The sequence below is a fragment of the Anomalospiza imberbis genome, chromosome 9 (assembly GCF_031753505.1).
Source record: "Anomalospiza imberbis isolate Cuckoo-Finch-1a 21T00152 chromosome 9, ASM3175350v1, whole genome shotgun sequence".
Taxonomy (NCBI): domain Eukaryota; kingdom Metazoa; phylum Chordata; class Aves; order Passeriformes; family Viduidae; genus Anomalospiza; species Anomalospiza imberbis.
Window position 1 is genome coordinate 26,755,798 of NC_089689.1, and position 22,802 is coordinate 26,778,599.

Genomic DNA, 22,802 nt, shown 5'->3' on the forward strand with positions numbered 1-22,802 from the left:
ATACCTGAGCAGGTAAGGAACAGAAAAACTGTCTTATTGTCCTTCAACAGGGTGACTGCTGATTCACAGTGCCTCCACGTCACTAAGTGCTGGCCTTGGGGACTTCTGCCCCATGCAGACCCAACCTGCTGCAGGGCTACTCCTGTGTGAGCCAGCCCTCTGTGTGCCTCAGTTTGCCATTTGTAAAACTCCACAGTGGCTGCAGGTAAATGGAGCTCTACACCCACATGTTCTCAGGTGGGTTGAGTGACTTCTAATCATGTGTGAAGCAGATATGAATTCCACAGCAGGGCTTTGCATCAGTCCCTGCAGCATGTGCAGGTAAACCTTGAGCTGGTTTTGAGCTGGTGACATGGGGAGCTCCAAGCAGTGCAGGAACAGCAGCCCAGGGTATCCATAGAAATGGCATTGCCTGCCAGTGGTGCTCAGCTGTAGCCCAAGGGCAGCGTGGTGCATCTGTGGATCTGTGGATGTGTGAGATGCACAGCCATAGCACAGCACGGTACAGCAGCTCTTGATCAAATCTCCCTCCAGCTCCGTGATGAGGCATTGTGCCTGAATCCAGATGCTGTCATACCGACCATCCTGAAATTCAGATCACAGCACCCTCAGCTTGTTTAATATCCAGGTGACCTGAGTGCTGCAGGGTAATGATTTTAAACTAAAAAAAGGGTTGACTTAGATTAGCTATAAAGATTTTTTTTTTTTTTTTTTACAGTGAAGTTGATGAAACACTGGCACGGAGAGGTGGTGAATGCCCTATTCCTGGAAACATTCAAGGCCAGGTGAGATGGGGCTCTGAGCAGCCTGATCTAGTGGAAGACATCCCTGCTGGTTGCAGGGGGGGTTGGACTACATGGCCTTTAAAAGGTCCTTCCAAACCCTGACCGTTCTAATTCCATGAACAAGGAAAAGGGACAATATTAGCGTTTGACACAGAGGTGAGGAGAACTAAAGTGGTCACAAAGCAAGGCTGGGGCAGAGACGCGGCTGTGCTGCAGCGTGGCTGTCCCACACACAGGACAGCAGTGATGTCCCCAGCGCAGGACTGTCCCAGCCGCAAGGGACCCTCCCGAGCTCTGCACCCCGAACTCCCGGGAGCGCCGCGCCCCGACGGGACGGAACGGGAGCGGGCTGCGGGGAGCCGGGAGCCGCCGGGCCGGGCTGTGCCGTGCCGTGCCGGGAGGGAGCGCCGGTCCCTGCCCGCCCCGACGGGACGGAACGGGAGCGGGCTGCGGGGAGCCGGGAGCCGCCGGGCCGGGCTGTGCCGTGCCGTGCCGGGAGGGAGCGCCGGTCCCTGCCCGCCCCGACGGGACGGAACGGGAGCGGGCTGCGGGGAGCCGGGAGCCGCCGGGCCGGGCTGTGCCGTGCCGTGCCGGGAGGGAGCGCCGGTCCCTGCCCGCCCCGACGGGACGGAACGGGAGCGGGCTGCGGGGAGCCGGGAGCCGCCGGGCCGGGCGGTGCCGTGCCGTGCCGGGAGGGAGCGCCGGTCCCTGCCCGCCCCGACGGGACGGAACGGGAGCGGGCTGCGGGGAGCCGGGAGCCGCCGGGCCGGGCTGTGCCGTGCCGTGCCGGGAGGGAGCGCCGGTCCCTGCCCGCCCCGAGCCGCCGCCGCCCCCCGCCCGCCCCCGGCCCCGCCCGCCCCGCGGGCCGGGCTCGGCGGAGCCGCCGCTCGGCCGGAGCGGGGCTGCCGGCGGCGGTGAGTACGCGGCGGGGCCGGGGGTGGGGGACACGGGCACCCCCCGGCTGGGCGATGTGCCGGGCGGGACGGGGCTGTGCCGCGGGGATGGCCACCGCCGGAGAGGGGACGCGGGGCTCAGGCGTGGCCCCGAAGCCGGGCTGAGGGGACACATGTGCTCTCCTCTGTCCGCACCTGCCTCGGGAGGCTGAGCGCACCGGAGTTCTTGGAAGCTCTTCTAAAGCATCGCTGTTAGTTTGCTTTGAATGGGGACCAAACCCTCAGTGATAATTATCACAACAAAATAGCGAATTTGGATGAAGGCGGGAAGGGGTCTCCCTGTAGACACGCTCACGCTTTGTTTGGTGCATCTCTGCCCGGCGTTCTTCTGTGATTAAAGGTCTCCAGCCCCGCACGGAAGGACGGTCTGTAAGTGCCGTGGAGGGACGGGTGTGGAGGTGGATTTCTGCTTGATGGCGGTGGGAGAGGTTCAAAACTCTTTTCTCTTCTCGTGTTGCTTGAAAAGAGCGTTTTTCTGAGTAATGCTTAGTAGACCCTATGAATCACCATCTGCATAACTTTATATGGGGGCTGCTGTTCTCAGCGGCTCACTGGAACTATGTAAACTATCAACATTATCTGTTTGTACATGCAACGTGCAAATCTATTCCCCGGAAAACTATTTCAGAGCAGGTCAGAGAAGGAGACAGGGCAGAACAAAATGTCAGGGGGGCTCGGAGAGTGGAGAAGGGTATTAGAGAGCCGGCAATTGCTGTGGCTCCGTGCAAACGTGTGCTGGGAATGCTCATGGGGAGGGAGAGCTGCTGAGCGCCCCGGGAGTGGAGCCGGGAGAGGCTGCGGGAGCTTCGGGTCCGGCCCCAGCCTCGCACCTCGCTCCCTGCTCCTTCAGACTCTTCTAGCGCTTGGTGTGCTGAGAAAACACCGCGAGTCTTTCAGAGAGGCTCAGGAGAGCTGTGGCAGCCCGAGAGGGGGCTTGGCAAGGGGACGGTGCGGTGGCAGTGTCATCCAGCGGTGGCAATGGCACCAGCGCGGCGGAGCTGCCCCCGCACAGGCGCTGCGGGAGCACGTGCGGGGAGGCTGGGGGAGCTCCCTGCGCTGCGCTGGGTTTGTCAGGAGAGAGAAGAGCTTATTCTCTCGAGCTGTCAATCCATCACCTCCCAGAGGCTTCTCCCTCGGAGGCTTCTCCGCCTCCCTCTCGTTGCCAGCTCTCCCAGATGTGCTCAGTGCTGGAGGCTGCAAAATTCCCCGTGCCCAGGCAGGGGAATCACAGCATCTCCTAAATCTCACCGGGGAATTCAGAGCATCTCCTAAACCTCACCAGTCTGACCCCAGAATGAGGAGAGTGTTTGTTGCAGGTGAACATTTTAACTCTTGGTGCAGGTTCAGTCCAGTGTTTCAGTTTGGAGTGCCCTGACATTTCCATGCAGCTGGATTGAGAGCTTTGCTGTAGGGGGGGGGTTTGGGTGATTTTTTTTTTTCTCTAAACAATACGCTGAAATTTCTACATGAAAATGCATTGCTGTCCAAATGAGCTGCATTCACAGGTCAGTGCTCTCCTGAGCATCTCCTGCTGCAAGGCAACCTGAGTCCAGCTCTTCTGCTGTGTCCTGTTCATGTTCAGTGATGGTTTGGGGATGCTGATCCCTGGCAGCATCCGATACCATCTCCAACATTCTCTTCTCCATCTCAGCTCAGCCAAGCCCCTGCCATTCAGGAGGGAGCATCCAAACATGCCCCCCATAACAGAGGGAAGCTCTGCCTTTTCTCAGCCCAGGAACATGACTGCCTTCCCAGCAGGTGGCCACAGCTGATGACCACTGGCCACAGCCAGCCCAGGTGGCATTTTGGGATTGTGACCCTGGGACAAAAGCTGGAGTGAGCTGTTGGGGCTCCCACTCCTTCAGCTTTCCTAAATCTCACTTCTCATCAGATTCCTTCATTAAATGTCGATTAGATCAGATAATGTTTCTTTCACTACAAGGTAATTTGGCTTTCCATTTAATGGGCCCATCTGATAAATATCATCTTGAAATAACATAATTCCACCTGACCTTGATAACACCAAGTCCATGCTGGACTTCTGCTCCCTGCCTGGCTCTGACTCTGCACTTCCAGATTTTAGGGTATAATTTAAGACCCCTCTGTAGGAGATGAGCCCTGCCTGGAGGAATGGAGACCAAAGCCACCACATGATGGTCCTGTTACACAGGACACACGCTCTGCCTCCCTGGTTATTTGGTTAGTTGGGAGCTGGGGATGCACAAGCTGAGGGAGCAGATGCTTGCTGTTTGCTGGAGAAAGCAATGGGAATTGAGATTAGTGACCAATTCCCCCTCCCCAAGTTTTCCAGCACCAGGGAATCTCTCTGCATGTGACATTTAGCTGAGAAGGGCCACCCAGCAGGAGAGTGTGGCACTACCTCACCTGTTTGGTCGTCAAACCAACCCCAAACCACCGTGATAGGGAGGGTGAAGCTGGTGATAATACCTGCAGGATCAATCTTGACAGGAACTTGAGAAAATTTGCACTGGAGCTGACCCAGGCAAGCAAAGTTTTGTGTGCCAAACTTCATGTGGATAAAGATTGAGCAGATTTTTCCAATGTCATCAGTTCTGGAGGAGAAAAAAGGCACACTGATAATTTGGAAGTGATGACATCTTAAATTTATGTTCCTCTCTCCGACCTCTTCCATAAGCCATGCTTAGAAAACCCAGGAAACCCAGCTGGCATTCCTCCAAGTCTGGGAGGAAGTCTGGAATAAAACCCAAAGAAAAGAGCTATGAAAGTGCCTGGAGCTGGGGTGTCCATCCTGCCTTTGAGCTGTTCCTTGAAAATTGGGATGTTTTTACGAGGCTGTTGGGAAGTTTATGGGTCCAACCTGGTGCTGACTTTGCTCTTCCCAAGGGCTTCTCATCTGAGATGGTGTAAATGCCCCTTCTGATGGATAACAATAATGGCTAAAGGGGCTGCAAGCCCCGGGGACCTCCTTGCTCAGTCATTTTCTCCTCTGGCAGGTCTTCCATGAGCTTCTCCCTCTCAAACCTGGCACCTTTTTTGTCTTACAGGCTCTCTCATGCCTTGCCTCGCTCTTCTCCCCTCCTAAACCCTTCTCTTGAAGGATGGCAGCCGCCTCTTTCCGCTACGGCCTGACCATCACGGGGGCCGTGCTGCTGGTGACGGGGACGCTGTGCTTCGCCTGGTGGAGTGACGGCGAGGTGGGCTCCGGCACCGGGGCTCGCCTCCTGCCTCCCCGAGAAGCCGAGGCCGTCCCCAGCTCCTCCTCCTCCAGCGCCCTGCTCCGCTCCGTCAGCTTCTTCTGCTGCGGCATCGGCGGCATCCTGCTCATCTTCGGCCTCCTGTGGTCCGTGAAGGCCAACGCCAGGGTGGTGTCCCGGCGCTACCAGTACCATTTCCCCAGGGACCTGCAGTACTTCACGGCGGAGCCTCCGGAGAAGTGGAACTGCAGGTGGGAGCCTCGTCCCTGCCAGCGCCTGGGTGGGCAGAGGCGGAGGATGGGTCTGGCTGTCGCTGAGCCTAAACCTGCTCCCAGCCTTGCTGGCTGGTGGAGTCACAGAGGCAGCGACACTGCTCTGTGCTCTCCTCCTGCCCCCCGAGCAGATGCTCCTGCTCATTAATGTCAGCCCGAGCCCTGCAGTCCCCTCCGTGCCCACCCCCTCCGTGCCCACGCTGGCTGTGCCCGCTCCAGCTCTCCTTGCCCTGCAGGGCCATCACGTGCCGAGGGACACATGTCCTTAGCAGGGCCATCAAGCAGAAGAACACATTGGTTTTCTGCCAGAAGGTTTGGATGTGGTGGTGGGGAGGGGTCACTCAGAGCTCCAGTGCTGGTCTGCCAGGTCTGCAATGCTCTGTAAGGATGAGGGTGTTTATAACATCTTTAATGGAAGCAAAGTCTTTCTTACAAGGGAGTTAAATGGGAAAAAAAAAATCAGGAAAATAATCCTTAGGATGGCATCAAGATAGAAATGTAGGCAGAAGGTCATTTTTGAAGCCCATTTCAGGGTACAGAAAGACTCCTTACCCTGCCCTGAACACCACTGCTGCTTCTGAGGTTCCCTGAATCTTCCAGTGTGAGCCTGAGATTTGCTCCCACTTCTTCATTTAAAAGTTTTTTGATAAAAAGGCTTTTATTTTTTTTGGAGATTGCTGTGGAAGCAGGGCCAGCCAGCTCTTCCCAGTGCTGCTTTATGGGGTCACAGCAAAGATCTTGGCTCCGGCATAAATTGGGCTCTGGGGAAAAGCAGCACTAAGAGAAACCCTTCAGAACATTAAACCATAAAAACACAGTTGCAGTGGGAGGCACATTCCTGGTTCTCCAGGGGTTTCAGTGCCCATCTCTGGATATCTGTGAGCTTGTGAGCAGGTCTGGCTGTCTGAGGGGAGTTTCCTTGTCCCAGGGAGGGATTTTGCTGTGTCCCTGTGGGGAATGTCCCTTTCCCTGAGCTCCCAGCTCCCCTGCTGGATGGGATGCAGCACCCTGGCAGTGTTGGTGCTGCAGCAGCTCCTCCAGTCCCAGCAAAGCATCCTGTGCTGGGATAAATCCCCCTCTCCACATTTCCAAGGTAGCATTCCTGTGCAAGCTGAGGCTGTTTGGCAAAATCCCTGGCAGAGAAGCCCAGGGCAGTCTTTCTGGGACAGGGATCTGCAAGGTCAGGATGGAGGCATCTCTGTGGAGCACATGGCTTTTCCTTCGGACCAGCTGTGCCCTCCCATGCCCGCTGCCTCCCCAGCACACTGGGCTGGGTTTCGTCTGCAATGATGAGTTGCTTTCACAGCACCCCCAGCTTTGGGGCTGCACCATGCTGTAGGGTGCAAGCAGGGCCATGTGCAGGACAAAGGTTGTCAGAGGTTTTCCCTGTACACAAGCTGTGTTTGCTCAGGAAAACTCTGCTGGAAATGGCAGCAGGCTTGGCCAGTGCAGGGAGGGCTCTGGCTGGCATGGGAGCGGGGTGTGACCACAGTGACCTGGGGTGCTTGGTGCTTGTCCAGGTTCTTGTGCCAAACTGCTCCCTCAGCTGTCAGCAGCCTCTGCTCTTCAGGGGGTGAATTTGGGGTTAGGCATGATGAGGATGCTCTTCTGCCCATGGGACCCTCTTGCAAAACCTCTTGGATGCCAGGAAGCAGCTGACAGGGTCACCCTGTGACACATGACACTTCAGCAAATACCTGCCCATGTGCTGTCCCCAGTACAAGTGTTCATCATGCTTGGGGATGTTCCAGACAATGGGGTTGATGGGATGTTGGGATGCTCCAGTTAATGGGGCACTGGGGTGCTCCAGTTAATGGGGCACTGGGGTGCTCCAGTTGGGTGCTGAGATGCTCCAGCTAGTTGTTGGGATGCTCCATTTGGGTGTTGGGATGTTCCAGGGGTGCTGGGATGCTCCGGTTGGGTGCTGGGATGCTCCAGCTGGATGCTGGGATGCTCCATTTGGGTGCGGGGATGTTCCAGGGGTGCTGGGATGCTCCAGTTGGGTGCTGGGATGCTCCAGCTGGGTGTTGGGATGCCCCATTTGGGTGTTGGGATGCCCCATTTGGGTGTTGGGATGCCCCAGTTGGGTGCTGGGATGCTCCAGCTGGGTGTTGGGATGCCCCATTTGGGTGTTGGGATGCCCCATTTGGGTGTTGGGATGCTCCATTTGGGTGCTGGGATGCTCCAGCTGGGTGTTGGGATGCCCCATTTGGGTGTTGGGATGCCCCATTTGGGTGTTGGGATGCCCCATTTGGGTGTTGGGATGCTCCAGTTGGGTGCTGGGATTCTCCAGCTGGGTGTTGGGATGCTCCAGTTGGGTGTTGGGATTCTCCAGCTGGGTGTTGGGATGCCCCATTTGGGTGTTGGGATGCCCCATTTGGGTGTTGGGATGCTTCAGTTGGGTGCTGGGATGCTCCATCTGGATGCTGGGATGCTCCATTTGGGTGTGGGGATGTTCCAGGGGTGTTGGGATTCTCCAGCTGGGTGTTGGGATGCTCCAGCTGGGTGTTGGGATTCTCCAGCTGGGTGTTGGGATGCTCCAGCTGGGTGTTGGGATTCTCCAGCTGGGTGTTGGGATGCTCCAGCTGGGTGTTGGGATGCTGTAGTTGGGTGCTGGGATGTTGATGGTGTGCGCTGCTGGGTTTCTTCCTCTCCCCTCGCAGCACCTGGGATGCCAGTGCCATCCCCACCTATGAAGAAGCCCTGACCTGCAGACCTGCCCACGCTGCCCCGGCCTATGTGCAGCCGCCGGGGAGGAAGGAGGAGCTCACGCCGCCCCTGTACCGCTACCTGGAGGAGGACGAGAGCTGGCAGGGCGGCCGCCGGCGCAGCTCCTCCGACAGCGCCTTGTTCCGCCCCAGCCCGTCCTGGCTGGACGCGGCACAGCCCCAGGAGCCGCAGGCAACGCCTCCCCCCAGCTATGAGAACATCAGCGTCCGGGGGCTCTGAGCCCGGGCCGGGACTCTGCGGGTGGCTGCCCGGTCCCTCAGCTTTAGACTGAGCCTCTCCGTGGCGGGGGTGAGAGGAGGGTGGGCGAGGAGTGGGAAGGGTCAGCCCGGCTTTCCTGGCTGTCCCAGCGGGGCGTCCGGCGCTGTGGGGACTGTGGGGCCCGCGGGAGATGTGTTCAGAGCGTCGGGGGTAGCTGGCATGTTTGAAAGCTTTCATATTTTTAATAAAACCACTGCTGGTTTCAGAGGCTTTGCATTCCCTGCTCACCCTGGGGAGTTCCTGTCAGGCTGGGAGCTGCCCACTCAATAATAAATCTGCAGCACAGACCGAGTAATCTGGGCAGAGAAAGCCCAGCTCTGTCTGCACCATTCACTTCTCTGCCTTTGCAATGCCCCTCCAGCCCTGTCTCCATCCCTTCCACCTTTCTTCCCTAAATACCGACTCCCCATGCCTCACTTCATTTGGTGTTAGAGATGCTCAGTGGGTCGTGCCTGTGGTCAGAGCATCCAACTGCACTTGGCATTTCAGGCAGCCTCCTAGAAAAGCCATCCTGAGTGGCACAGCCCCCTCCCTCCCTGCCCTCCACGCGCAGCCTTGCCCAGAGGAAAGGCCAGCTGTGGCAGGGGCTGCTGCCAGTTCCTGCATCCCACCGAAATTCAGCGCTGCCCTGGGCCCCCTGTGGCCCTGCAGGGCTGCAGAGTGGCTGAGGAGCCAGAGCCACGTCTAACATACTGTTTCTAATATTATTATTTGTCATAAACCAGGTGTATCAAGGGAATAAAATGAGGGAATAAATCAAGGGAATAAAACAAATACTGTCTGGCTGTCAGATGTGTGGTGGGAAGGAGATGCCTTTTAACACCCCAGCTCATGCTTAAGTGTACACAGGGCACAGGGACACTTTACTCTCCCTGGGTGGACCAACCTCACTCCATCCTTTTCTGGCTTTAGTTCCTCCTTCACAGCCCAGTGAGGCAGCCTTAGCACTCAGCCAGAGCAAGGCAGGGTCTGTTCCAAACCCCCTGGCCTCCAAAAAGAGCCTGGAGCACTCCCTCTTTTCCTGTTGCAGCCCTGCAGCCCTTGAGAACATGCTGGGCCCTGGCATCCCCCCTATCTGGGGCTGTGCCAGCTCTGATTTATGACCAAGTCCAGCTCCAGTGCCCAGGGCTGGGAAAATCCCAACAGCACCAGCTGGTCTCTGGGTCCCCATCCCTGCAGCCGTGCTCCCTGTCCCCCCCCGTCCCCTCCCAAGGTGTGGGGTCCGGCTGAGCGTGCCTGCAGGGAAGGTTACCCGGACACGTGCCGGGTGGCTCCACTGGAGTGTGAACGGCGGGGCAGTGTTTGCATTCATTACAAACCCATTAAAAACTGGCTGGCTCAGCCCTGGGCAGGACCAGCTCAACGTGCAGCTGATCCTCAGCTCCTGGCAGCCTCTGGAGAGAGAAACCACTCCTTGCCTTACGCTGCAGGTGTGCTCAGCAGGCAGCAGCCGAGGTGAACGGGCTTCCCAAAATCTCTCCTCCTGCCTCCCCCACCCGGAGCCCATGGCAGAGGAGAAGACCTTCCGCTACGGGTTCATCATCTTGGGCTTCTTCCTGGTGATGCTGGGGATGTTCATCATGAGCGTGGAAAAGCCCCAGTACTACATCACCTTCTGTGTCCTGGGTGTGCTGCTCGTAGCCGTGGGCATCACATGGAGCATGTGCCAGTGCTACCCAAAGGTAGGATCCTTCCTGCTGCTGATCACTTTGGGGGGCTTGAGGGCTCAGCTGGGTTTGGGGGGCTTTGGCTGCTCTGGATGTGCAGCCTCAGGCTGTGCCTCAGTTTCCCCAGGGGAAGACAGCTGCAGCAATCTGGAAGGGGAATTGTTTTGGGGGGCTTGTGCCCTGCTGATGCCTTCAGGATGTGCCCCATCTCCTTCACCCCCTGAGCCTGGGGCTTTGCTTTCAAACAGGCAGCAGGGAATAATCCCAAGGAAATAAACTTGTGTCCATCTCTTCCATGCAGCCCCTTCCATGGGGTCCGGGGCTTGGCAGGCTCCCAGGACTCCCAAGAAGGGACTGTGGTGGCCATGGAGGTTGGAGGGTCCCGGCCCCCTGGAGCCCAGTCCTCACCTGGCAGTCTCCTTGGCAGAGGGCACTGCCGGCATGGAGCGCAGCCACGCGTCCCGGCCCTGGGAAACGGGTCTGGCAGAAAAGGGCTTTTTCCAGTGAGAGGGCATCTGTAGGACTGATCTGGGCACTGCTGGATGGCCCATCAACAACCTGGCTGCCCTCCAAAATGTGGGGGAGCCACCTCAGGACCCAGGACCAAGCCGGGACGTCTGAAAGCAGCTGTGTTCTCTGGGACTGTGGTGGAGCAGAAACCAGCTCCCCTCAAAGCTGAGCACAGCCCCAGCTAGGAGGGAGAGGTGGCTTTGCCACCATGCTTGAGGCTCAAGGATGGGACACCCTCAGTGAGGTCCCTGACCCTGTGGGCCTTGGGACTCCCTCTGGGCTTGGGGGCACGTGTAACTCCACAGGGGGAAAGGCACTGAGAGCAGGGCTGTGCTGGATTCATCCATTCCTTACTGATTTCCCTCAAAAAAGTCATTTCCAAGGAACACATCCAAATATGGTGGGAAAAGACACTAAACCCAGCTGAAGGGACACTCTAGCCCTTTTCCCACTGTGAGGCCCGAGGGTCCCTGTGATGCCCAGCACAGCCCCTGGGCTCTGTCTCTCTTTTCCCCCCAGATAACGTTCATCCCTGCGGACCTCGAGGCCGAGCGGTTCCTGGACCACAAACCCGTGGTGCTGCCACAGAAGGACACGGGGTGGGTCCCACAGCAGGGTGATGTGTGTGCCCTGAGGGCAGGGTCTGGCACTGGGGCCAGCTGCACCTGGTGCAGCACAAAATGCCAAGCAGGGATCAGGCTGGGAGAGGCAAGGGCTGCCTGAGCCCCCCCAGGGCTGAGCCCGAGTGATGCTGGAGGATGCAGAGCGTCCAGTGGTGTTCCTGCAGGCATCCCCTGGCTCTGCTGCTGGTGTGGGCACTGACACGGCCTTGGTGGCCTCTAAAGCCACTGCCTCAGGTGATGGAGCCCTGTGTGCAAGTGTTTGAGCATCTCCCGGCTCCATGGAGTCCAGGTCTGCTCAGCACCCTGTTATCCCTTTGCCTGCAGCTTGATTGCCCCCTGCCCCAGCCAAGAGGCCAGCAGCACCTACGAGAAGAGCCTGCCATCCTACGAGCAGATTCAGAGGCAGGTGGTCAGCTCGGCCCCAGCCCCAGGCACGGCGCAGCCCAGATCCCGCAGCTGCTCCCAGCCAGCCGTGCAGGCCACAGCAGAGATCCACCGGGAGCTGCGGGGGGCTGGAGAGCCCCTCCAGGATCTGGCACCTCGCCTGGAAGCAGCAGCAGGCAGCTGGTATGTGGTGCCTGCGGGCTTGGGGTAGCACTGGTGGGATGTGGGGTGAAAATGGGGGGATCAGACCCCCAGCATTGGGGGAGGGAGAGGATGCAGAGGGGTTTTTGCTGCCCTCACAGCACCGAGCCTCCACACCCTTGGCCCCGCTGAATGGTGGGGATGGTGTCTCAACCCACGAGGATTCTCTGAACCAAATTATTTCCCCGGAGGAAATTTAGATGGCCTTTGGTTGCAATTTGCATTTTGATGTTTGCGTTTTTGCATTTTGCTTTTATTTCATTTTATCACTATAAATGGTGTTCCTCACAAGAATAACGCCAAAGGTCCTGGTCAGACTTTGATAAAAATGAGATGCACAGCACATGACCCTCAAACCAGGTGCCACATATGATGCCCAAGCATTGGTTTGGGAGGTTCCAAAGGGCTCTGCAGGTGATTGGGGTCACTGTTCAGGCTCAGGGCACAGGACTTGCCAAAATGTAGCTACAGCTGGGATAGGTGCAGTGCTTTCCCGTCCCAGCTGTAGATTCAGGAAATGCAAGGACAACCACTATTCACCCCCTGGGCAGCAGGAACCTGGCAGAGAGGTGTCCCCAAAAAAGCAGGCACCTAGGCCTGGGATAGGGACAGACATCCTAGGTCCCTCCAGCCAGCCAGCGAGAGGACTAGTGATGCTGGGATGCTGCCTGAGCAGCGCTCCGGGGGGACCACAGCTCCTGCCCAGCCGTGTTTGTTGTACCCCTGTCCCCGCAGCCCCACCCAGCCAGCCCCGGGGGATGCCCCGCTGGCATCCCTGCTGGAGGACATGGACACGCCATCGCTGGAGGGCTCCGTGCCCGGCAGCCCCACGCCACAGAGCCGCACCCTGCCCTGCTCCACCCACTCCGGTCGCCCCCCGAGCAGCTCCCCGGGGCGGGGAGAGCAGCCCCGGTCCCCCTGGAAAGGCCCTGCGATGGAGGATGAGCTCTACTATGGGCTCCAGGAGGAGCCGGATGCTCTGCTCAAGGAGGGTGATGGCCTTTCTGAGCCTGAAAACTGACTTCCTGGAAAGAATGGCCACTTGGCATGGACTCACCTCACGGAGAGGACACACAGGTCACAGCCTGGAGGAAAGGGGGCTGTCCCCAAAAGTGCAGTGGCCCCAGGATCCTGCCTGTCCCTGTGCCGTGCTGCACCCCTTGTGCACACCCAGCCACTCAGGAGGCTGTCATTTCCCCCAGACCCAAAGGGGGAACACCCAGCTCCGGAATTCAACAGAATATGGGACAAGGCCTCTTTGCCAGAGCCATTTGGGTGGGCACAGAGAAGCTGAGCTGGGGGGGATTTGGGCTAAATACTGTGCTTGGGAAGGGAAAAGATTGGCTGTGCTGTTTGGAACAGGATCAGGATTAGGTAGGTAAAACCCGCTCAGTGCGGGTGGGTTTTATCAGGCAGAGATGTCCTCAAAGTCTTTTTCCCACTTACCCAAGCTCTGCTGAAATTAAAATTTGATCCTGAGTCTCCTGCAGCAGGCAGCCTTCGTATCTCCAGGCTGGGTTATGGAGGTGACAGATCGTGCTGTCCCCTATCTCCTGCACAAGGACCAGCTTCCAGCACTCCTGGGGGCACAAGGAGGAGGACACAGCTGAGCCAAACCCCTGGTGATGGCACTTGAGGTGGTGGCTTTGCACACTGTCTGCTGGGTCGGTGTCAACAGCTGCAGGTGGCTTTGCACGCTGGCTCCCATCATCCCCAAACTTTCTGTGAATAAAAAGTGTTTGTCCCAAACCACGTGGATGGATCTCAGCCTGGTTTGTCATCATGACAGGGACAGCACAGGGGCTCTCCACAGCCTGTCTCCAGCACACAGAGATGGCAGAGCTGGTGGAAGCCACAGCCTTTGGCTGCTCAGGACTGCAGGGATCTGTGAGGCTGAGCCTCCCCAGGTCTGGATCAAAGCATCAGTGCGACCAACAGCATGGGGATGCTGGGAGTCCCGTGCTCTGTTTTGGGAAAGCTGGGCTGGGTCTGCCTGTGCCTGGCATGGCCCCAGGAGGCTTGGGAGCGCACGTCTGCTGGCAGAGACTTCAGCAAATTCCACAGAATCACAGAACTGAGCTGGAAGGGAGCATAAAACCCCTGCAGTTCCAACCCCCCAAGCACAAAAGTGGGGGAAAGGTGTCCCCCAGCACCCCAGGGGGACGGGGCACGAGAGCCCTGCAGGGATGTTCCTGTGCTCCCTTGCCACCCAGGGAGTGCTTGGCTGGTACAGTGCAGGGTGTGCAAGAAAAGGCTGTACCTGAGGTGTCACACCCTTGTGACACTCCTGCACCCTTCACTCACCTTGGTGTCACCAAAGCAGCCAGACAGAAGGTCAGGGAGCACCTATGCACTTGGGGTGTTTATGGCCAACAGGAGGGCGGGGGAATGAAGGCTCCAGTGTTGGCTAAACATTGCCACAGGGTTGTGAGACGCTCTCCAGGGGGAAGCATTACCAGATTGATTGCATGGACTCAGCTCCTGCCTGTCCTTCCCCGGGTGGGGGAGCATGGTGGCTCTGGGAATGCTGTTTGGATGGAGCCACACCCTCATCCGAGGGCAGGATGTCACTGTGTCACTGCTCCTGTGGAGTGTGGGAATCTGGTGGAGACACAGAAGCTTTTACCTACAGAACCACAGAATGTTTGGGCTGGGAATGGACCTTAAAGATCATCTTGTTCCCTGTCATGGGCAGGGACACCTTCCACTAGACCAGGTTGCTCCAAGACCTGTCCAACCTGGCCTTGATTGTGTCCAAGGATGGGACATCCACAGTTTTCCCTGGGACCCCTGGGAAAACTGTGCCAGGACTTCACAGTCCAAAGTCCCTCCCTGCTCTCCTGTAGTCTCTGTGCTGGAAGGGGCTCCAAGGTCTCTCTGGAACCTTCTCTTCTCCAGGCTGAACCCTCTCTCAGAATTTCCTCACAGAAGAGATTCCCACCTCATGGCTTAGCACTCACTTCCATTTTTGGCAAAAGAAATCTGTTTTTCAGAAGCATTTCTCCAGGCAGAAGCAGGAAGGGGGCTGACACGGGGCCTGGACCCCGTGGAACCCTTCACGCAGCTGGATGTGCATCCCCCCATCCCCGGCACAGCATCCTTGAGCCGAAGGACTCGGCTCCTGCGCCGGCCGAGGTTAAACATTGTGGGAGCCGGGACATTCCTGCATGGCATTAAGCGCCGCCAGCAGCCCCGGGTCTGGCTCAGCTTGTGCAGGGGGGGACCGCCCGCTGCCCACGCGTGTCACCCTCCGCAGGGACCCCGCGCTGGGAGCCGATGGATGGGGAAGGGGCTGGCAGCGCCACCCACGCGGGACGGGGACGGGGAGGGGCCCGACCCTTGGAGACCCGCGGAAGGATGCCACAGCAGCGCACCAGTGGTGTAGTGGTATCATGCAAGATTCCCATTCTTGCGACCCGGGTTCGATTCCCGGCTGGTGCAGCGCAGCCTTCACTAACATCCTTGGGTTGAGGCTCCCTCCCAAAACTGGTGGAGCAGCTTTCCTTTTACCGACGGTGCTGCATTTTCCTGTGGAATGGTGTCACCCTCCTGGAAGACCCCTAGAGCTGTGACTGTTAGAATGATCCTTACTTCCTCTTTGTACCCCACTGCCCAGAGCCAGATAACCCAGACCTCCCAGACCCTAGATAAAAAAACCCCACCACCACTGTACATCCTCTTTTTCCTCCTTCTCCCCAGAGAATAAACACCTGGAAACTGAACCTCTGCGAATATCTCGCCTGGTTTCTGAAGCTTCGTATCCCTGCAGGTCCCCCAAGGCTGGGCTAGCTTAGCAGTTCAGGGGGGCTGACAGGGGGGAAAGCTTCACCACGGGATGCTCCATCTCTCCCCGCAAAGGGACGGCAGCAGGGATTTAGAAGCCCTTCCCCCTTGTTGAGGGTTTAGCAGCCCTTCTCCCTTGTTGAGGTCTTCTCTGATGCCTCCTCTGCTCTCTCCTTCCTCCTCCCTCGACAGGAGCCCACTCTTTACACAGACACACCCTGGAAGCCCCGCAGAGAGCCAGGACTGAAACAGAGCTCTTCTGTACAAGGTGCAAATGTTGGGCTATTTCTGAATAATTCTCAATTTTAAAAAATAACCTTTCTGCAGATACCCACTCCTGGAGTGTGAGAGCTGGGCCGGATCCCTTCCCGGGCTTCCAAGATCTCCATGGGTTCCTCAGCACGTGGGGATGCATGTGGAACTGGGGGGACCTCTGTCACCCCCTCCCTCCTCTTCGGGCTCCTTCCATCCTTCCCTGGGACACAGATTGTCCCCTGTGCAAAAACGAAGGGAAAGGCTACAGGGAGAGGGAGACTGTCCCCCTTGAGATGGGGTCCCCCCGTGCTCAGCTGCCTCAGAAGCCTCCTGAGGCCCCAGTGGTTCACTGTGGGACGCAGCAGCACAGAGGAAGCTGAGCCAAAAATCAGGAGTGAGACTCATCCCCATGATCAGTGTCCTGAACGCGGACCCCTTCCAGCGTCAGCTCTCTGCAGCAGAGGGGGTGACAAGAGGGGTCTGGTGTCCCTGCAGTTACCCGAACCAGAGCTCAGGCACCCACTTGAGGTCTCATTAAAAAATCAGCATTTTCCCTACAAACTGTTCACATCCATATTAAACACATGCATCCATATAAACCATGCACATCCTTATAAAACATGCACACCTATGTAAAACATTAATGTCCATGCAAACCATACACATAATTATAAAGCATGTTCGTCCATTTAAAACATATATGTGCATACAAACCACACAAATCTATATAAAACCTGTATGTGCATACAAACCATACACATAATTATAACATGTACACCATGTAAAACATGTATTCATACAAACCATACACATCCACACGAAACACACACATCTGTATAAAACGTGTGCATCCATATAAACATTTAACCTCTGAGGAGCTTATAAATAACCAGCCAACACCACAAATATATTCCCATTTCCCTGAAAAGCCGGGAGCAGGGACGGGGTTTGCCGAAGGTCACTGGGGATGCGGGGCAGTGTGGGATCCCGATGCTGCGGGAGGGCAGAGGTGGGAAGCGGCGTGGAGACTCGCGGGAAAGCGCCGATCTCATCCCGCAAAAAGGGCATTTGCGACGTGTGACGACTCTGTAAAAAATGCCCAAACAGGATTAGAGGATTTCACGGGAAATTATTCGTGGGGTGAGGCGGTAGAAGGCACATTAAAGCTTTCAGCCCTTTCTGAAAACAGTCCTTGAGCGGCTGCGCTTTGCTCGCCAGAGCCCCCAGCGATCCGCCGGGACTCGGGGTGAGCAGCGGCCCCATTTGCCCTCTCCCCGCGGCCCCACCGCCCCGCAGCCCCGTTAATGCTTAACCCGCCCGGCTTGCCCGATGGGGCCGGCGGCCGTGGCGTGATCCCCGCCCCGCCGCGCTGAGCCCCGGCGAGACGGGCAGAGCCGCGGCCGCCGCTGCGCTCGGGACCTGCGCGGGTGCGCTCCGGGACCTGCGCGGGTGCGCTCCGGGAGCTCAGATCCGCGGGTGCGCTCCGGGAGATCAGATCCGCGGGTGCGCTCCGGGAGATCAGATCCGCGGGTGCGCTCCGGGACCTGCGCGGGTGCGCTCCGAGAGCTCAGAGCCGCCGGTGCGCTCCGGGAGCTCAGATCCGCGGGTGCGCTCCGGGAGCTCAGAGCCGCGGGTGCGCTCCGGGACCTGCGCGGGTGCGCTCCGGGAGCTCAGATCCACAGGTGCGCTCCGGGAGCTCAGATCCGCGGGTGCGCTCCGGGAGCTCAGATCCGCGGGTGCGCTCCGGGACCTGCGCGGGTGCGCTCCGGGAGCTCAGATCCGCGGGTGCGCTCCGGGAGCTCAGAGCCGCGGGTGCGCTCCGAGAGCTCAGAGCCGCGGGTGCGCTCCGAGAGCTCAGAGCCGCCGGTGCGCTCCGAGAGCTCAGAGCCGCGGGTGCGCTCCGGGACCTGCGCGGGTGCGCTCCGGGAGCTCAGAGCCGCGGGTGCGCTCCGAGAGCTCAGATCCGCGGGTGCGCTCCGAGAGCTCAGAGCCGCGGGTGCGCTCCGAGAGCTCAGATCCGCGGGTGCGCTCCGGGACCTGCGCGGGTGCGCTCCGGGAGCTCAGATCCGCGGGTGCGCTCCGCGGGTGCGCTGCAGCCTCTCGGCTCCGCGGGTGCGCTCCGGCCCCTCGGCGGTGGTGCAGGGGGTCTCCGCCGTCCCCGGCGCCGAGGGTCCCGGTGTCTCCCGGGGCTGCCCGTCGGGTGAGGGATGTCCCCGCGGGCGCTGGAGCTGGCGCTGGCGCTGGCGCTGGCGGAATTGGTTCTGGCCCTGGCGCCGGCCCAGGAGGGGGAAGCCGCCGTCGGGGCCGCCCCTCCGGGACCCGCTGCTTTCCATCGCGCCGCCAAGGTGAGGAGCGTGGGGTGGGGGACAGCCACGCTCCTGTGTGTGTCCCCCGAACCCCAGCCCGGTGCTCGTGTCCCCGCAGGCGTCGTGGCGGCTGCCCGGGCGCTACTTGGTGATGCTGCGGGTGGGCAGCGAGGCCGAGCTGCGAGGCACGGCCCGGCGGCTGCAGGCCCGGGCGGCTCGGCGGGGACAAATGGCCGAGCTGCTGCACATCTTCCACCTCCTGCCCGCCTTCCTGGTGAGGATGAGCAGCGACGTCCTGGACACGGTACGTGCAGTGGAGGACAGGGTCGTGGCAGGGGACAGCAGCTGCGGTGGGCGCTGGTGGGAGTGGCAGCCCCAGCTTTGGGGGGAAACAGGAGCTTTGTGTCCTCCCCGCAGGCGCTGAAGCTGCCGCACGTGAAGTACATTGAGGAGGATGCCTACGTCTTTGCCCAGGGTATTCCCTGGAACCTGGGCAGGATCATGCCGCTGCAGCCCAGCTCGGGCACCTACCGCCCTCCCAGTAAGTGCTGGGGAGTGTAAGGGGGGCGACGCTTTGAGGAAGAGTCAGGCCCCCTCTCCTTAACTTGAGGGATGGGAATATTCCTCTGCCTCATGGTGCTGCGGGTCTGGAGCTGCATTTTGGGAGCAACCCAGGTGGCCTGTGCTGACCGTGTTGGTGGTTGCCTTTCTCCCCTGCTGCATTCCTGGCAGATAAAGGTGACCTGGCCGAGATTTACCTTCTGGACACCAGCGTGCAGAGCACCCACCGGGAGATCAAGGGCAGGGTGACTGTGACTGGCTTTGAGAGCATCCCCGAGGAGGATGGCACCCACTTCCACAGGCAGGTGAGTCCTGAAGTGCCACATGCTGCATCCTGGCCAGAGCACCCCCCTGCATCCACCAAATCCTGGCCAGGCTTGTGAGGCTTTCCAGGACGAGGGAGACACTTGGCCCAGACCAAAATGGATGGATGGCTGGATGCTGGGCAGGATGAGCAACAGAAGCTGTGGTGGTGGTCTATTTGGAGATATGGCTGAGTCAGGCACTTTGTAGGAAAGTGTTCTAGGGTAGCACAGATGTGTGTTGGGTAAGAGAGAATCAAGGTGGGAAGGGGTCAGGGGGACGCTGTGGGATTGCAAACCTGCTTTGATGCAATGGGCTGGGGCATGAAACGTCGGTGCCCGTGCCAGGCCAGCCAGTGTGACAGCCACGGGACCCACGTGGCCGGGGTGCTGAGCGGGCGCGACGCCGGCGTGGCCAGGGGCGCCAACATCCGCAGCCTCCGCGTGCTGAACTGCCAGGGGAAGGGCACCGTCAGCGGGACCCTCATGGGTGAGTGACCCCATGCCCCGAGAGGAGCAGGATCCCTCCCGGAGCTTCCTGCGATGGTGTCTTGTCCCTGGCAGCCCTGGAGTTCATCAAGAGGACGCTGGAGGCTCAGCCGTACGCGCCGCGGGTGGTGCTGCTGCCCTTGGCGGGCGCGCAGAGCCCCGCGCTGAACGCGGGCTGCCGGCGGGTGGCACGGATGGGAACAGTCATGGTGGCGGCCGCCGGCAACTACAAGGACGATGCCTGCCTCTACTCGCCTGCATCCGAGCCGGAGGTACGGGCTGTGGGGGACCCCTGAGGCTTGGGTGCCACCTCATCCCCTGCAGCTCCGGGTCAGCGGCGTGTGCTGGGGGGCTGGGTGTGCCGTGCCATCCCTCCCGTGCTCCCCTGTCACTGTCAGGTCATCGCGGTCGGTGCCACTGACAGCGAGGACCAACCTGCCTCCATCGGCACCCTGGGCACCAACTTTGGCCGCTGCGTGGATCTGTTTGCCCCGGGGGACGACATCATCGGCGCCTCCAGCGACTGCAGCACGTGTTTCACAGCGCAGAGCGGGACGTCGCAGGCGGCCGCACATGTGGCAGGCGAGCTACGCTTTCAGGGGCAGGGAGGGCTGGCCCTCCGCTTGCTGATGCTGGCACAGGGCTTCAGGCATGCCTGGGCTGGGGGCATTTTTGTGTTCCATGACTCACGGGTTTGGTTTCTCTCATTCGGGCGCTGCAGCCTGCACAGCGCTCCCGCACCCTGCGCGTGTGGGCGATGGGCTGCAGAGATGCCTCCTGCCATGTCTCTGGAGCCCTGCTGCCCATGGGAGCACTGCGTAGGTGGCTGTGTCCCCTCTGGTTGTCACTGCGGCCTGCCGGGCTCTTGCAGGCATCGCGGCCGTGCTGCTCAGCGCCGAGCCCCGGCTGAGCCTGGCCGAGCTCCGCCAGCGCCTCCTGCGCTTCTCCACCAAGAACGTCATGGACACAGCGTGGATCCCGGAGGAGCAGCGCCTCCAGACACCCAACAGTGTGGCAGGGCTGCCCACCCGGCTGGCAGCAGGTGAGGACCTCGCTGCCTGCTGGGTGCTCGGCAGAGCTCTGCCCTTAGCAGGAACGAAGTGCCGGGGTGAAACCACGTTGTGTGGGCAGAGAATGTCCCCTGGGCTGTGCCGGGGACGGCTGAGCCTGGCTGCAGCTGCTTGCATGGATGGGCGAGATGGAGACTGGTCGGTGCCGTGGGTGCTGGGTGACACTGAGGGTGACACTGAGGGTGACACTGTGGGTGTCCCTCACCTCTGACGCCCCCGCCCCGTTGCAGAGGAGCAGCTGCTCTGCCGCTCGGTGTGGTCGGCGCGCTCGGGGCTCGCCCGGCACGCCACGGCCGTGGCTCGCTGCGCCAGCACCGAGGAGATGCTCAGCTGCTCCAGCTTCTCCCGCAGCGGCAGCCGGCTGGGGGAGCACATGGAGGTGAGCAGAGCTTGCGGGGTAGAGCTGCTGCCCCTGGAGTGCCCGCTGGCCTCGGAGGGGTGTCCCCAAATGGTGACGCTGTGCTGCCCCATCCACAGGACAAGGACGGGCAGAAGCAGTGCGTGGCCCACAACGCCTTGCGGGGCCAGCGGGTTTATGCCATCGCCAGGTGCTGCACGTGGCCCAGGGCTGAGTGCCAGATCAAGGCCAGTTCCCCGGCGGCCGAGGGGGCCGAGTGCTCCCCAGGAGACCACGTGCTGACTGGTAACCCCCAACGCGGGGTTACAGACCTTTGAGCCTGATGGACAAGGGTGTTTCTTCCAGAAACACTCTGGGATTTGGGGGTAAAGGGTGGGTGTGGTTGTTGGGGTGGCAGGGAAGGGGTGCATGTGCTGTGTGCATGGAGGGAGGAAGGTTCAGGGCTCTCTTGGGACATCCTTGGCACCAGTGTGTGTGCTGGGATGCTGCCATGGCTGCCCTGTGCCAATAGCCCCTCTCCCCCGGGCAGGGTGCAGTTTCCACTCCCCATCCGTGGTGCTGGGTGCTGGTGGCAGGCCCGTGGTGGGGCTGGGGAGGGGGCCCAGCCGCTGTGCCAGCAGGAGAGAGGCGATGGCACACGCCTTGTGCTGCCCCACTGCCAGCCTCGAGTGCCGGCTGAAGGAGCACATGGCCCTGGAACACGAGGAGAAGGTAGGGATGGGCCATGCTCCTCTGCTATGGTGTTGTCTTGGTCTCTGCCTGTCCCTCTGCCACCCTGATGGCTTTTGGGTGTGGCTGTCCCAGCCCCAGCCGTCACTGCTGTCCCCCCCTGTAATGGGACACCCCGTGCAGCCGGGTGAGAGCACTCACGTCACCCTCAACTGTGGGACCGTCGGGGATGGGCAGGCCCCTGGCCCTTTGCTGGATGATGACCTCTCCTCCCCGTTAGGTGACAGTGTCCTGTGAGGATGGCTGGATGCTGACGGGCTGTAATGCCCTTTCCCAGAGCCCTGGCTCCATGGGAGCCTACGCCGAGGACAATTCCTGTGTGGCAGCCGCTGGCCCTGGCAGCAGCTCGGCCGTGGCCATCGCCATTTGCTGCCGGAGCCGGCAGTAGGGACAGGCTGAGCTGGAGGGGTGGTTCCTGTGGCACAGCAGGGTTGGAGGCTTTGCTGGACTTTGCTGGTGTGTCCCTGGCTCGGTGCCTTTCCAGGCTTTCCAGAACAATCCATGCTCCGACATGCAGCTGATGACCTCCGCGCCTGGGCTGCCGTGCTGGTGGGGGATGAACTCATCTCCCCCTCGCACACAGCGGGGTCAGGATCCAGGGCCAGCACCCAGGGTGGCTCTGCAAGAACTCTCCAGGCATCCCCCGTGCAGCTGGAGCCCTGTCCCATCACTGGAGTCATCCCAGAATCCTTTCCCTGCCATGCACCGGGTCTTCCTAGAAACATCTTGACAGAACAAGCTGTGCTGTTGTCACCCAGCGTAGGAAAAATCTACCACTTTGTAAAGAAGAAGTATTGTGAGGATTGCCCCCTCCTTTCCTGCTTAGTTGCTCATTAGTTGTCAGCTAATGTTGCTTAGGACCTGGAAAATCTTAGTTCAGTCATTTTTGGGCAGTTTTATAATTGCCTAATCGTATTCCTAGGAGATTTCTTTACTTTTGAGTCAGTGTAAGTGCTTTAGTTTAAACTGCCTGCTTGGTTAATTAGATTTTTATCTGCATTGCTACAGTCAGCTACTGCTTCATTAGTGCTTTTTTTGTTGTTGAGTCAAAGTTAATGATCTGCTGGTGTTATGTGTTAACAGTTTCAGGTCTTCCCAAGACACATAGAACTGTAGGAAGCTGTAATTCCTTAAAAAAACCCCAGAATTAAGAAAAAGCTTTCATAGCACCTTAGTTTTTACATTTGTATCTTAAATATTTACTTGAAGTTTTATAAATGAGCATTTTATAAATGTCTTTTTAAAATAAAATTCACAGATCTGTGCTCTTGTGGTCCTTTGTCTGGCTTCATAGACATCCCCATGGGGAACTGGAAAAGGGAAGGGCGACCCATCCAGCAGGGATTTTGCTTTGTTAGAGAGCAGCCCCAGGCCCCCACGTCGGATCTGA

The 22,802-nt window shown here is 59.3% G+C and overlaps 3 protein-coding genes and 1 non-coding gene across 5 annotated transcripts; all 4 read left to right on the forward strand.

Moving 5' to 3' along the window:
- Positions 1–1,674: 1,674 nt before the first annotated feature.
- On the forward strand, positions 1,675–8,153 carry TMEM61 (transmembrane protein 61). 2 transcript variants are annotated; one of them, XM_068198841.1, is made up of 3 exons: positions 1,675–1,699; positions 4,765–5,165; positions 7,850–8,153. In XM_068198841.1, the coding sequence occupies exons 2-3, from the start codon at positions 4,819–4,821 to the stop codon at positions 8,133–8,135; spliced, it is 633 nt and encodes a 210-aa protein (XP_068054942.1). In that variant the 5' UTR covers positions 1,675–1,699; positions 4,765–4,818; the 3' UTR covers positions 8,136–8,153. The 2 variants fall into 2 exon arrangements, with proteins under 2 accessions (XP_068054942.1, XP_068054943.1); XM_068198842.1 differs by lacking the exon at positions 1,675–1,699 and adding an exon at positions 1,977–2,107.
- A 1,403-nt stretch (positions 8,154–9,556) lies between these two features.
- Positions 9,557–12,853, forward strand: BSND (barttin CLCNK type accessory subunit beta). The gene is made up of 4 exons (XM_068199160.1): positions 9,557–9,856; positions 10,871–10,950; positions 11,299–11,541; positions 12,295–12,853. The coding sequence occupies exons 1-4, from the start codon at positions 9,680–9,682 to the stop codon at positions 12,578–12,580; spliced, it is 786 nt and encodes a 261-aa protein (XP_068055261.1). The 5' UTR covers positions 9,557–9,679; the 3' UTR covers positions 12,581–12,853.
- A 2,076-nt stretch (positions 12,854–14,929) lies between these two features.
- Positions 14,930–15,000, forward strand: TRNAG-CCC (transfer RNA glycine (anticodon CCC)). Its single transcript has one exon. It is a non-coding gene; the product is annotated as a tRNA-Gly (tRNA).
- A 2,802-nt stretch (positions 15,001–17,802) lies between these two features.
- PCSK9 (proprotein convertase subtilisin/kexin type 9) lies at positions 17,803–22,677 on the forward strand. The gene is made up of 12 exons (XM_068198843.1): positions 17,803–17,942; positions 18,022–18,207; positions 18,321–18,444; positions 18,636–18,769; positions 19,115–19,256; positions 19,331–19,527; positions 19,654–19,837; positions 20,127–20,297; positions 20,556–20,704; positions 20,803–20,968; positions 21,213–21,394; positions 21,633–22,677. The coding sequence occupies exons 1-12, from the start codon at positions 17,805–17,807 to the stop codon at positions 21,798–21,800; spliced, it is 1,941 nt and encodes a 646-aa protein (XP_068054944.1). The 5' UTR covers positions 17,803–17,804; the 3' UTR covers positions 21,801–22,677.
- Positions 22,678–22,802: the final 125 nt, after the last annotated feature.

Bases quoted from the DNA above. Each gene is read 5' to 3' on its own strand.
- TMEM61 (XM_068198841.1), top strand. From the start codon at position 4,819: ATGGCAGCCGCCTCTTTCCGCTACGGCCTGACCATCACGGGGGCCGTG. The intron at 5,166-7,849 runs GTGGGAGCCTCG...CTCCCCTCGCAG, and splicing joins CCGGAGAAGTGGAACTGCAG to CACCTGGGATGCCAGTGCCA.
- BSND (XM_068199160.1), top strand. From the start codon at position 9,680: ATGGCAGAGGAGAAGACCTTCCGCTACGGGTTCATCATCTTGGGCTTC. The intron at 10,951-11,298 runs GTGGGTCCCACA...CTTTGCCTGCAG, and splicing joins CTGCCACAGAAGGACACGGG to CTTGATTGCCCCCTGCCCCA. The intron at 11,542-12,294 runs GTATGTGGTGCC...CTGTCCCCGCAG, and splicing joins GAAGCAGCAGCAGGCAGCTG to CCCCACCCAGCCAGCCCCGG.
- PCSK9 (XM_068198843.1), top strand. From the start codon at position 17,805: ATGTCCCCGCGGGCGCTGGAGCTGGCGCTGGCGCTGGCGCTGGCGGAA. The intron at 18,445-18,635 runs GTAAGTGCTGGG...CATTCCTGGCAG, and splicing joins GGGCACCTACCGCCCTCCCA to ATAAAGGTGACCTGGCCGAG. The intron at 20,298-20,555 runs GTGAGGACCTCG...GCCCCGTTGCAG, and splicing joins GCCCACCCGGCTGGCAGCAG to AGGAGCAGCTGCTCTGCCGC.